The sequence below is a fragment of the Anguilla anguilla genome, chromosome 13 (assembly GCF_013347855.1).
Source record: "Anguilla anguilla isolate fAngAng1 chromosome 13, fAngAng1.pri, whole genome shotgun sequence".
Classification (NCBI taxonomy): Eukaryota; Metazoa; Chordata; class Actinopteri; order Anguilliformes; family Anguillidae; genus Anguilla; species Anguilla anguilla.
In genome coordinates, this window is record NC_049213.1 from 30791904 (window position 1) to 30805528 (window position 13625).

The window sequence follows — 13625 nt, forward strand, 5'->3', positions numbered from 1 at the left end:
CTGATGAATCTTTGAAGATGGTGGTTTGTAGTGTGGTTTTTTTTGTTATCCTTGTATATGTTGGCTTTTGAGAAAGTTCCTGTATTCCTGCTGTAATACAGAAGATACCAGTAGAGTGACTATACTCTTCTCACTTTTATGTCTGTGTCATGACTTGCATTTATATGTATTGGGTAATATGTCTGTTATGAGATGAGACTGTTATAAAAATAGTACAGCTGGAATCTGAACCGCATGAACCCCTGTATTAACATGCATGCTTGGTCACATTAGGGTTTTGTTGAGTGAAAATGGCTGGCTTTATTTTGGAATGCTGCTACCCAAGAAGAATCAAGCACATCTGAAAAAACGCTTATTAAAATGCATGGTGCAGGGTTGCCACTGGTAATGGGGTTTTGGCTAAACCGGTGAATTTAAAAAAAATCTTGGACTCTAGTCCTGGAAAGTCAGGATTTTATTGCTTATGATCATAGGAAGTCAGGCAGTTGTATGATGGAATTGTGTGATTTTGAATGTCTGTGTTTCTGTCACCAGGCACAGATAAGAGCCCTGGGTGTGCTACATATGGTTAAGTTAGCAGAAAAACCTGTTTCGTAAAGTTTGTGCAGGTAGGGAGTGATTGCAAACTCATCTCCTGATTCTTAAGAAATTGCATCGTTTGACTCAATATGATCAACATTATAAATATTCTAAGTGCCCCCATGGGTCAACTCTGTTTACTGCGATGAAGGCCGATGAAGTGTGGCTGTAAAAGTGGTTTTATGAGTATGTTCCTTCCGGGTGGAAACGCTGCACTTGCATGTCTTTCCCTGCTCTGGCGCTTGGTGTAATTGTGTGTTCCGGAAGTGCACGCGCTAATTTAAGCAGTCGTTATGGAACATCACTGATGTGAAACGCTTGCGTTACGCAAGTGTACCCGAACACTTCTGACTTTTCTGTGAAACAAAGGGGCTTTTCCCTTTTAAAGCTTCGCTCAGGTGAGAATGGTCACTTTTCTATAGCTTACGCTGCTATGTGCTGTGTATTTAGGCATGAGTATTTAAGGTTAGTGAGGGTGAAATCCAGATTGAAATTCTAATGTCTTTATACTGCACTTAAAATATTGCAACAAAAAAAAAAAAAGGTAAATGTGCTGCTGGGAGAGTTCTATTTTTCTGTGTGTTACATGCAGAAAGTTTGAACAAATGCAAATGCTGTGTAAAAATAAAAAAGTGTCCCTTCCTACTGTTAGTAGTTTTATTTTGCTGCCATTTAAAAGGGACATTGCAATGGAACAGGAAACATCCATTAGGTAATTTTGTTGTGTGATGTAATATATAATATGGAATATATATAAATATGGAAATGGATTTAATACTGTTGAAACATTTGCAATCAGAGTTTTGTGTTATCACTTACTCCCACAGATGGAAATGAAAGCATGCTTCACAGAGTCCATGCATTTCCTCCTGCTCCTTGCTTTCCATACCCTGACTGCTGGATACAGAGGTAGATTTCAAGCTTATCTTACGAATTAAAGCGACTTAATTCACTGATTGTGATGAAAACTCGGTCCATTGGTCAGTTTTAGATTTTCAAAGAAAAACCAGTGGCAGTTGAATTTTAAACTTTTCTTCTTCGCCTTTTCTCTCTTGGGTGAGAACAGTAAAAACACTAAAGCCGTGTAACAGGGCATTTGGCTAAAGTATGGGCCTTGCTGCAATGGTGCTCTCTGGTCTGGAATCTTATCCTCTTGACTGTTGCCGGGAGACTGACAGGAAGGAGCATAACAGGTCCTAGTGTTGCAAAGGGAGATGGGATGTCAGCCCACAGAGTGTTCCCTGCTTGTGTGCCTGCAAGAGGTTGTACTCCAACAGAGTAGCTGGTGGACTGCAGAGTGAAAAGAAGCAGTGGCAGCTTTGGAGGACAGGCTTCCAGTTGTGATTGTGCATTACAAATTTTGGAATAAATGTAAAAGTGGGATAAAATGTTCTTCAAAAGACTTGTTGAATTTCTGTGCATGTGGAATGTTAGTATTGTTTGTGCCAAGATGGTGGACCAAACTGCACTTACTGATTATACCCCCTTGTGGTGTATTTTTCATAGACTTGACGCTTTTAAAAATGTTTTTTAACCAGTTCAATATTTAACATTTTCTAAATTTGGCAATTCACCGTTTTCCCTCTTCCTCTCTCCTCACCTTCCTCTCCCCTTATCCCACTCTCCCTCTCTCTTTCCTTTCTCTCCCCTTATCCCTCTCTCCCTTTTTTTCCATTCCTTACCATTCTCTTCTCTCTCTCCATCTCAGTTGAGACCCTTCCTGGTTTTCTCCAGCCCATCACTGGAGCGTGGCATCAGAGTGTCACCTTGCCCTGTCACATCGAGCCCCCGCTGTCTGCTGTGGGGCTTCACGTGCGGTGGGCCAGGGTGGGATCCGACCAGCCGGTGCACCTGTACAGGTACGGACGTGATGACACGGCCTTACAGGACGAGGCCTTCCGGGGGAGGACTCGGCTGTTCCAGGAAGAGCTCTGGACCGGCAACGTCTCCCTCAGACTGACGCACCTCCTTCCCTCAGACAGCGGAGTCTATCGCTGCCTCGTGCAGGGGGACAGGTGGCAGGATCAAAGCGACATAACACTGCTAATCCCAGGTGAGAACAGCGATCTTTACACAGCCTCACCCCAGGAACTGTGTTAAGAAAAATTCACCTTAGGTTGATAGTTTGACTAGTGTAGTAGCCTGAAGGAAAAAAAAAATATAATTAATATTGCAGATCATTTAATAGCAATGTATCGACTACATCCTCTGATCTCTGTTCTTATATTCTTTGGTGCTGAGAGGATCTAGATGCTTCTTTACACAAGAAAATGTCACACCATTTACACTGTTCAGTGCAAGAAGTGAGACTTGTCACTTGTTCCCCCTCCCCTCCTCCAGTGACTGGCTCACAGCCCACAGTGTCTCTGGACAGAACAGGCGTGCCCAGGTTGGTGTGCAGGTCAGAGGGATGGTTCCCACAACCCGAGGTCACCTGGTGGGACAAGAGGGGCGGGGTCGTGACACCTCGCACTACGCTGAGCCGGGACGACCAGGGGCTCTTCACAGTCATCAGTGACATTGAGCTCGGCTGGGAGTCGGATGTGCTGTCCTGTATGGTCACTGCGGGGGGTCCACGCGGCGCATCCAAACTGCACATTGCAGGTCAGAGAAGAACAGCTTCATAACTGCTTTCCATAAATCTTGAGAGGAACTGGGTTTCATTTTCTGCTTTTTCTGTAGCCAAACAATAGTATGAAGTAAGTAAGGCTGTTGTCATTCCTCCCTCAGACTGTGTGCATCAAACTATACTAAGTGGATTAATAAATTTATGAAAGTTCTAATCCACTTGACAGCCCTTGGTCTTTGTGTAATTGGAAGCAGGGGTGCTGTATGGAGCGGTGGGGGGGGGGGTTAGGATGATTCCAAGGACCCTTAAAAAATTGTGTTGTAATAGTGCAGGGATGGGGTGGAGCGGGGTGGTGTGGCCCAATTTGAGATCTTTTCATGGAGCTCAAAATCCCTGGTGGCACTTGCTTGGAAGATAATAAGCCTTCGAAGAGACAAAGTGGTTCAATATGAATATGAATGAGTTCACAGTGGTTCCATAGGAAATCCCTGACGCTTTTAGGTAACACTGCAAGTCATGGCTCATTATAAATATGTAAATTATTACACTTGGGATAGTTGCTCCTTAAAGTTAAAGTTATTTGAACTTCAGACACTACTGCCATTCCTCTCTTGCTCAGAGGTCCAGACTGCATTATGGTCAGGATGCCTATTCTGCTTCACTTCGATTTATATGATTTATAATGAGTCCTGCATCTGTCAACCAGGTTTATGATAATTAAATCCCAAATTTTTTGTGAATTTTTTTGCTAAATGGCATATTGTGCCTGAAAGCTGCACTGAATTCTGCTAAAGCAGCTGTCAAACCCCAGTCCCAGAGGGCCACGCACCTGCAGGTCTTTGTGGTTTCCTGTAACTCGGCAGCCAATTAGGGCTGAGAACAAGGTGTGTGGGCTCGTTAGCCAATCAATAACTTCGAGCAATCACTCGTGCCGAAACACGCAGAAAACCAGCAGACACTGTGGCCCTTCGGGACTGGAGTTTGACAGCCCTGCGCTACAACGAAGAAGCTGAAAACGATGAGTGCTGTGCTGAAGGTCTTCACAGTGAATGTTTCTTGATGTTTCACAGAGAATTTCCACCCCGCCATGTCTATATGGAAGATGCTTTTCATCCTCATGGTGATTGTCATTTGCATCTCCATCCCTGTGCTGTTCAGAGCCTGGAGACATCTTAATGGTACAGGCAGACATTTTCTCTCACTGGCTATTACAACAATTACAGCAAGTTTTAAATAACCAATTACAGTCTGTTATAACCATTTTTAATAAAATAAAAAAGTTAGGGTTCGGGTTCATCTTTGTAAACATTAACTCTGTATTAAAATAATATGAATTGATTTGTTTTTTGTGTTCCCAGAAAAGTATCAACATGCCTGTAATTTAGGTGAGTTTGTAGTACATTTTACACTAGATCAAAATGAAATGCCCATGAGATATTAATGTTGCTTGGCCCATTTCAACAAGGCTATATATCTGTTAGTTTTTCAGTTTTGTCAAGTGTTAACTGTGTTTAGGGAATGCCAAATGACTCCATTTGAGCTTTTCTCAGTACCCATGGTTGTAATATTCCAGGCCTTTTCTTTTGTGTTGACCTTGATTTTAGTTTCATTCTTATTTGCAGTTACTCTTCACCTTGAAAAAGAACTGGGTGAGAATTCAAAAATGTTACTTTGAGTTTGTCTTGTAGGTATTAACATTTATCTATTTGTGATTTTTTTTTAAAACACAACACTTACTTTTAAGCGAAAATCACAATAATGCGTAAGTAGAACTCCGAGCTGGGGTGTAAATATTAATCACTGTGAATCATTTTGCGGGCTGGTTTATTGTTTGAGTTACATGTTGTTTTGTATTTTTTTCAGCTGCCCTAAGACAGCCTATTAAATCAGGTAATCTACATACTGTAAATCTCTGAAAACTTCCCCATGAGCCTTTCAAACTACTCCACATGTGACTGGGCTAGTAACCACTGGGATATTTGAACATTAGAAATATCCCCAAAATAAATTTTAAAAATCATTTTCACACCTTCCCTTAATATTCATCAGACCTAACTGTTCGAAATGTTATTTCTGGAATGTACAACTGCGCAGGATTATTCTCCTTCATCCAGAACATAATCAAATAGTACACTAAAGAGGCCAAAGGCGCCCAGTTACACTGGTTCTCATGTAAGTTCAACCGGTTGTCAGATAGAGCATACTGTAGGCCTTGATCAGCCAGGAATCCATTTCTGTATGCAATTTGGTTTTGACGTGATGTTGATGCAATATCGTTTGTATTTTTCTAGAGTGGAGATCTATTCTTAGACATGCAGGTACGTAGAGATACACGTAAAGTTTTGTTTATATATATATTTGGCTCCTTGTCCAGACATGTCCAGCTGTGTGTGGGGCGTGTCCTTAGTGGCTGTGTGTGCTGTGTGGCACATACTAGAGTACATACTACACTGCACCCTCAGCATTGATGTGATATGTATGTAATTGTGTGTGCCCACAGCTACTGTGACACTCGATCCTGGAACGGCATACAACAGGCTCGTGCTTTCCACTGACGGAAAAGAAGTACGCATGGTGGAGAAACGGCTGGAGCTCCCGGAGGACGCACCATCCCTGAGGTTTAAACACTGCCCCTGTGTGTTGGGCAGGGAGAGCTTCTCCTCAGGGAGCCACTACTGGGAGGTGGAAGTAGGCCGAAAGCCGTGTTGGTACGTGGGGGTTTGCAGAACGTCAGTGAACAGGAGTAGGGAGGTGGACACGACTCCCAGCAATGGCTACTGGACTTTGGAGCTGCGCGGTGAGGAGACCTACAGAGCAGGAGGAGCTTCCTTGCTCCTCAGGGAGAGACCCCGCAGGGTGGGAGTGTACTTGAACTATGAAGATGGCCAGGTCTCGTTTTACAACGCACAGACAACTCGTCGCATTCACACCCTGGCCGACCATTTCACCGAGGCACTCTACCCGTTTTTCTGCACTGGGGTCACTGGTGGAAACATCCCACTGATCATCTGTCCCATACAGGCCTGAAGACTGCAGTATCACTGTATACAGAATACCTGGGTCAAATACAAATATGCATTTGAAAATGTATTTAAAGTATTTAAATACTATCTTAAACATATTTTTTTAATGGTATGTGAAGTATTTGTACCTCCTCTGGCATGCTGGAAGGGTTGTAGCAGTGGTTTCCCTAAACTTAGTAACTTAGCAGCTGGGATTCTTCATGTGCCTGCTGCTGCAGAGCGCCTGTTCAGTATTGGGGGCTGTGTGTTCAGGCCTAATTGGTGTTCTCTTTCATTTGTTTTAAACCCTGATGTATCTAAAAATGTAACAGCACTCATTTCCCTTTAGGTGATGCACACTTGAAATGTGGTTCAAAGCTGGTTTGTTTAAAATTATAATTAAAAGATTAATCTATAATAACATTTTGCTGGTTGTTATTTTGCATATTGGGGTTTTCACAGCTATGTATTTTTTAAAAAAGCATCATATAATTCAAATGTATGTATTTAGTATTTCAATTAAAAATGTATTTGAAAGTAATTAGACTGTGTATTTGACCCAGGTCTGGTAGACAGACACAGATGGACTTGTTCCATCCATGGCTACAAGATCAGGTTTTTGATCCTAACTAGCCAAAGAGGAGATCGGTGCCGGAGATACCAGAACCATACCTTGGGTTCATGAGTCAATCACAGACGACGGCGGCTAGGCTACAGAAAAGCTGCTTTCTTTATTGAAAATATACAGTGGTGAGATTGTAGTACAGTAATAAAGTTGTCTTTGAAGATTTACACTTAATTGACCAACGCTCACCAGTAAGTGGGGACCTTAAGATAAGAGCATTATTTGGATTATCTGACAAAAAGAACAGATTTGCAATTTTGCTAATATCCCATGTTTTTGGGGTCTGGGTTTTATGTACAACCATTCGGAGCACAGTTGTGTGTGATACACACTGACCCTTTCCGACCTCCCGACTCTGGTAATGATGTCATCACAAGCTTAAAAGACAGGAAAGGGTGTTTGGTTATTGGATGTTCTTCTGTATCTTTTAATTTCAGGGCATTAAGGTTCAGTCTTGAAATCCGCACGGTTGAGGGTCTATTCAACTCCCTTCATGAACTCCAGGAATTCTGTAGAAGAGAAAGATACTCAATGAGCCATAAGTGTTTTTTTGTTTTTATTTTTTTAAACAAGGTTGGCATGTTATATGATTGGTATACTTTGTGTGTTGGTAGTTTGTTCTAGCCACATGGGCACTTTTATTTTATGCTAGATTATTTTCAGATTTGGGCCCATGCACAAATTTGACCCTAAACAGTGGCTTGGATCAAATACCAAAAATGTCATGCATAAATAAAGGCTTTTTGAGAATATTTTATTTTTACTCTCACATGTGTATAGAAAATGTCTCTGTGGGTGAATGAGGCTAACAAAAAAGTGCTCAGTGCAAGTCTGCCATGAGATGTCTATATTATCACCACAATCAACTCACCGTCATAGTCGATCTTGCCATCGTTGTTTTTGTCTCCGTCTCTCATCAGTTCCTCGATGTCGTCCTCTGTGATGGCCTCACCCGTAGATTCCAGCATTGCTTTCAGCTCTTCCAGGTCAATGTAGCCATCTCCATTCCTGACACAAGCAGGAAGGTCCACACAAATGATTAAGCCACTTCCCTTTTGTCAATACTGCATTGTAGGGAACTGGATTTGTGTCTCAAAGGTTGAAGGTTTGATTCCCAGCTGGGGTGCTGCTGTTGTACCTTTTAGCAAGGTACTTAACCTGGAAAAATGGTCTTGGAATCTCTTTATTTTTCTGCAGGGTAGCAGTGGTTAAGATATCATAAAGTCTCCTGCTAGAGAACGGTACCCCTAAGGCCAACCAGCTGGAGCAGACCAGGAGACTTCAGTAAGTAATACCAGATATGTTAAATAATTTAAGCTTCATTAAAATTCTAATCTAATCTATTTGATGCACTGGTGGTCATAACAATTGGATATACTGTAGTGTTGTTTTGCAGTTTACTGTTTTGTGTGCTTGGGCAAGTACTTTGGATAGACCCAATCTGAACAGTTTTTAAATCATTAAATCACCAATCTTAATATCTCTCCTGATTACAATGTACAAATCGTTGTTACCTCTGGTGTTTGGGTGGCAGTGTAGTGAAATGGTTAGGCAACTGGACCTGTAGCTCTAAGGTTGCAGGTTTGATTCTCAGGTGAGGAATTGCCATTTTACCCTTGTGCAAAATACTTCCTAAATTGCTTCAGTAAATGTCCAGCTATATAAATGGATTGTATGCAAATAGAATGTAAGTTGCTCTGGAAAAGAGTATGCTAAATGCTTAAGATGCAAATATAAAATCAGTCCTTCAGTACAAATGTCCAGCTGTGTAACTGGACTGAATCTGAAATTTTAATCTGTGTAATTCCCTTGGGATAAGAGTGCCCACTAAATGCTGACATATAAAGGCTTTCTTCTTTCTTTGTTTTCCAATTTGGAATGCCTGATCAAATCTTGTTGTCCCATTCCCTGCAATGCCCTTTGTATGTTCAGGAGGGTGAACAGTGGCACTTGCGCTATCTGCTAATGTACACAGCCAGCCACCTCACCTTTACAGCCTGTACTCTCACAGCTAAGCTGCATAGTGACTGGCACTGTAGTTATAGGAGGACTATATATAGCTGTCACATGCGGATTAGAGGCACCCAGTCCAGTTTAATTTTAAACAAATCATTTTAAACAGATGTGTTTGTAATTATGTTGCTGTCAGAATCCTCATGCGGCATTGTAGACACAGTCACATGACAGTGTCACATGATGAGCGCAGTCTTACTTGTCGAACATACGGAAGAGTTCGGCCAACTCCTCCTCAGACTTCCCTTTGCTCTCCTCCTTCATGCAGCGCACCATCATCACCAGGAACTCATCAAAGTCTACTGTCCCGCTGCCTGCAAACGCAGACACGTACGCACATGCGCATACACGCGCACACACACACACACACACACACACAAGCACACGCACGCATGTGCGCACACAACCACATGCACACACACACACACACACACACCAGCACACACACACACACACACACACAAGCACACGCACGCATGTGCGCACACAACCACATGCACGCACACACACACACCAGCACACATGCATGTACATGTGCACGTATGTAAGCACATACAAGCAAACACATGCAAACCCATACACAAACACACACAGAAATACACGTAAACACACAAATTCATACATACACACACACACACACAAATGAATGGGTGGTACAGGGACACACTGAATATTTATATATATATTCCCAGTGTATTTGAGAAAGAGCTGATTGGACTGTCAGTACTCGTAGCACCAGATGCCGCTGACCTACCGTCCTCATCTACCTCATCTATCATCTCCTGCAGCTCCTCTGGCGTTGGGTTCTGGCCCAGCATACGCATCACCTTCCCCAGCTCCTTGGTGCTGATGCAGCCATCCTCCGCATCCTGGATGAAGATATCAAACGCAGCCTTGAACTCTGCCAGGACACAGAAACAAGGAAGATAAGTGCTGACTGCTAGTTTCGTACGATTCAGTGCTGTTGCAGAATTCAGCAAGGCAATCAGGTTAACAATCAACATGTACACGCACACACACACACACACACACACTCATAGGTATTATGTATGCATGTATTTAATTTACATGAGTATGTGCAGAATATTGTACAGCATGTATACACATTAAGGAAATCAGAGGTGGAAAAATTAATTTATGGTGCTCAAACAATTGTGCTTAAAAATTATGAATGATATTTCATCAAAAGAAAGGACCAACCCCTTAATTGCCTGCAAACATTTAGTGAGTTTTAAAATTATATAAGAAGCTCAGAATTACTCTCAGAAAGGGGTGAGAATCATACATGCGCTTGTGTATGTGTGTGGCTATGTGGGTGCTGTGTAATGCAGGCTATGTCAGAAACACTCCTGGACCCAGTCCCACCTCCAGAAGTGCGTTGTTGCGGTTTATTTATGGCTATTGTGCGTCATGGTTTTACTCATTATCCCAGATGCAGGAAGAGATCTAACAGAAGTGGGACAGTAGATGGCAGCAGTGCACTGACAAAGACAGGTATTAAAATGGTTGAAATAAAATGGGAAATATTGGGAATGCAATCTGCTCAACAAATATTTATTCTAGTAACATTCTTGCTGTGAGGACCACAGATTGAATTGTTAGCAAATAATCTATTGGCTTGAGTCAGGGCATTTTGACAGTGATGGCAGTAGTCTGTATTACGTTATGGTGAATACATACACAGGGAGGAGAAACAGGCACTCACCATTCTTCTGTTCTTCTGTTAAGTTTTCAACCTGTTGGGAAATAATGTGAAGTGGGTTTGTGATCCATGTGCAATGAGTGCAGGACCCCTACTGTCTGTACAGGACACTGGACTAGGTTCAGTGGTGTAGTCACTGCTCTTTTCCAGTGATTTTCTCCAATTGATATATGCATAGTTTTTTATTGTTGCTTTCCGAGTTTTTATTTTAATTTTATTTTTTAAATAAAAAAATAGGTCTGTCAATAATGCAGAGCCCAGGAAAGTTCACACTGTCCTCCAAAGTGTGCTCTGTCAGCCATTGCTTCTTTTCACTTTGCAGTCCACAAGTAAGTATTAGCACTTCAGCTTCACTGCCAGCATGCTATGAGATAAAGAAAGTTAGATTGACTAAAACCCTCCCTTCCTGGGCAACACTGTGGCCAATTATGCTGTCGGCCCTGGTGCTTTCCAAGTTTCTTTCCAAGTTTTGTCTGTTCAAACAACTAAATAGGGTTTCAGAAAAATAATGATGCCAGCTGTCTTAGTGCTTAGGTTCATGCTTCCTTCATAATAATTTGCTTCACTTACTACCTGTGCCTCTCACACACACACTCTTTCTCTCTCTCTCTCTCTCTCTCTCTCTCTCTTTCTCTCTCTCTCTCTCCCCCGTCAGCCATCTGCTCTCTCCTGTCATTTTAAATGAAATGTCACGTTGTGTTCTTCTCCCGCTATTCTTGTAATGCAATCCCCAGGACCGACAGCCATTTGTCAGAAGTGACAGCTGTCCAACCCCTCTCCCTCCTTACCATCCTCCACAAACCCTGTTCTGCTCGTGGCAGGTAGAGAAATCGCAGGCATTTTTAGCTCACACTGCCCTCACGCTTCATGACAATAGATATGCCTATGATAACCTAGTGGAGCGCAGTTTCCATCACAGCAGTCATTTAATCATCTTGATTGTATCAACCATCGCCTCTGCCAGCAGCAGTAACTTAAAACCAAACCTGTTAGATGATAAATGATAGAAGAGCCCTAATAAAGTGCTTGTCTCTCTTTTTCAATCAACCAGAGCAGGAGGAAAGTAAAGCCATTCAATAGCTGCCCATGGCTGGAGCTTGTGGTGCCCCCACAAGCCGAGAGGAAATAGGTGAAGCACAGCATGAGAACAGTTTGTGTCTGAGAGCACCCTCAGCCTGAATGGGGCTCATCTTAGCAGCACAGCCCTGAATGAGCACTGCCCTGAAAGACAGACCGGAGTCTGGTCACCTGTCTGTTGTCCCTCTTCGAGCCTTTTATAGACCTTCAAACCCCACAGTCAGGACTGTCTGACCTTAACTTGAAATTCCAACGAGGACGCAAAAAAAGACTCGCCCGGGAGCTCCAGCAGTTTTTCTTCCCGATATGGTATCTTGATACTTAACTCTTAAGGAAATTCTACATCCAAACTGAAGTGATTACAAGATTTATATTGGAACAAATTTGCTACAATCATCAGACCCTCTATATCCAACCCTATGCCACTTAAAGAAATAACTGCAAAAAAGAGAACAAAATGCTTTATTTTGCATATAATTTTAATACACTAACAAATTCTCTGAATCAACCATAATGGGAAAAAAACGTCCCTGTGTTAATACACAGACATGAATTCATGCAGCTTTTTTTTCTTTTTTTTAAAAACATTTTTGCTGCACTGAACAAGGATGGAGTCTCCCAGAAGTCTCCACCTTTTGCCACACCCTGTCACAGTCCCATCAGTCCAGCCTCATGCTGACACTTCCACCCCAGAGCTGCCAGGTCCCTGCTCTACTCACCGCTGCCTTGTATACATCATCCATGACTGCTGTCCTTGTCTGGGTCTCTCACGCACGCTGGCACACACAGACGTTTCCACTGCCGCTGACACAGGACAAAGGCTCCAGACACCACCTGCCCCCGCTTTTATTGTTGGAATGACAGCCTAAAAAAAAAGCCTCACGTCACTCCACTTTTCTCATTGCTGAGAGATAGAGAGGATCCTATAATTAGAGGAGGAACCGAGGCAGGCTGACGATAGACAATAGAGGCCAAGTTTGGACAAAGAGGGCTGAGGAGGTTGACAGCCTTGAGGGAACTTGAAGGTTGTCCCTGGCAAAGGTACCCCAGTCCTGGTCAGGTAGGAACACAGCCCGCCCAGGTGGTTTCGTGGTCTGAAACTGGTAGCAGTGATACACAAGTTTAAACAGATAATGAACTGGTGTAAGCAGACTTATGGGTGAGGACCTCTGGGATGGCAGGGTTCTAGAACAGGAAATTAACTCTGTTCACCTGTAGCAATTATACTGCAGCTTTTGATTATGTCTTTTTAAAGCCAAGCCTGAAAAAAACTAATATTGCTGTTTTAATTGTGGTAACTACACAGAACTAGTTGAATCATATAATTCAATCGGTGATACCAGTTTCTCAAACATGTTAATAACAGGTAATAAGCCAAGTTAGTTGTAGCTTAAGTGTAAATATTTGTGTGTTGAATTCTACATTTTACATAAACATATTTACTTTAAACGCTGGCTATCTTCAACTCCTGTATTAATAAATGTTGATGAAACTTTTTATATCTATATCAACGCCTATTATATTGTCTGGTCACGTCATTTGAAACAGACCAAAGTTGTTGAGAATAAATTATTTAAAATAAAAATCTTTGTTGCGCCTGGATAAAATTTTATTAATGGTAATACGATTAATGATAATACTTTATCAATTTATGGTGATTACAATTCTAGAAGACTCCATATGGTCAATAAAAGCATTTACTTTATCATCTGAGTTAACGATGAGGTCATTTCCTTTTTCTAATTCTTCTTTATCCATCTTCTGTTATTCATCTTATTTAGCTAACTCAATCCATCACTGTTCCCTTGGATGGAAGATAATCCTGGGAAAGGTTCCCTCCTTAAAATTGCAGTACCCAATGTACTGTTTTGGGTCTGTTTACTTTTTTCTCCCACTGTCTGGCAGACTGTTGAGCAGTTTGGGCAGAGAGTTCTGGAAGCCGCATTACCAGCTCTCTTTGGCTGTCTATCAGACACTTTGCTGAGTGTGGATTTGGCAAGGTTCAGTTAGAGAACAATAGATGGAAACATTTTTATGAGGCAATAGTATAGTGTTAGC

The 13625-nt window shown here is 42.1% G+C and overlaps 2 protein-coding genes across 2 annotated transcripts; one reads left to right on the top strand and one right to left on the bottom strand.

Moving 5' to 3' along the window:
- The first annotated feature begins 78 nt into the window (after positions 1-78).
- Positions 79-6573, top strand: LOC118211289 (butyrophilin subfamily 1 member A1-like). Its single transcript, XM_035388378.1, has 10 exons — positions 79-977; positions 1407-1488; positions 2288-2632; positions 2920-3183; positions 4219-4326; positions 4507-4533; positions 4771-4797; positions 5012-5038; positions 5440-5466; positions 5649-6573. Exons 2-10 carry the CDS (start codon positions 1407-1409, stop codon positions 6173-6175), a joined length of 1434 nt encoding a protein of 477 aa, XP_035244269.1. The 5' UTR covers positions 79-977; the 3' UTR covers positions 6176-6573.
- A 284-nt stretch (positions 6574-6857) lies between these two features.
- Positions 6858-12400, bottom strand: tnnc1b (troponin C type 1b (slow)). Its single transcript, XM_035387282.1, has 6 exons — positions 12287-12400; positions 10494-10524; positions 9543-9689; positions 8988-9102; positions 7647-7783; positions 6858-7284 (listed from the first exon to the last, which is right to left on the bottom strand). The coding sequence occupies exons 1-6, from the start codon at positions 12308-12310 to the stop codon at positions 7253-7255; spliced, it is 486 nt and encodes a 161-aa protein (XP_035243173.1). The 5' UTR covers positions 12311-12400; the 3' UTR covers positions 6858-7252.
- Between the last annotated feature and the right edge of the window lie 1225 nt (positions 12401-13625).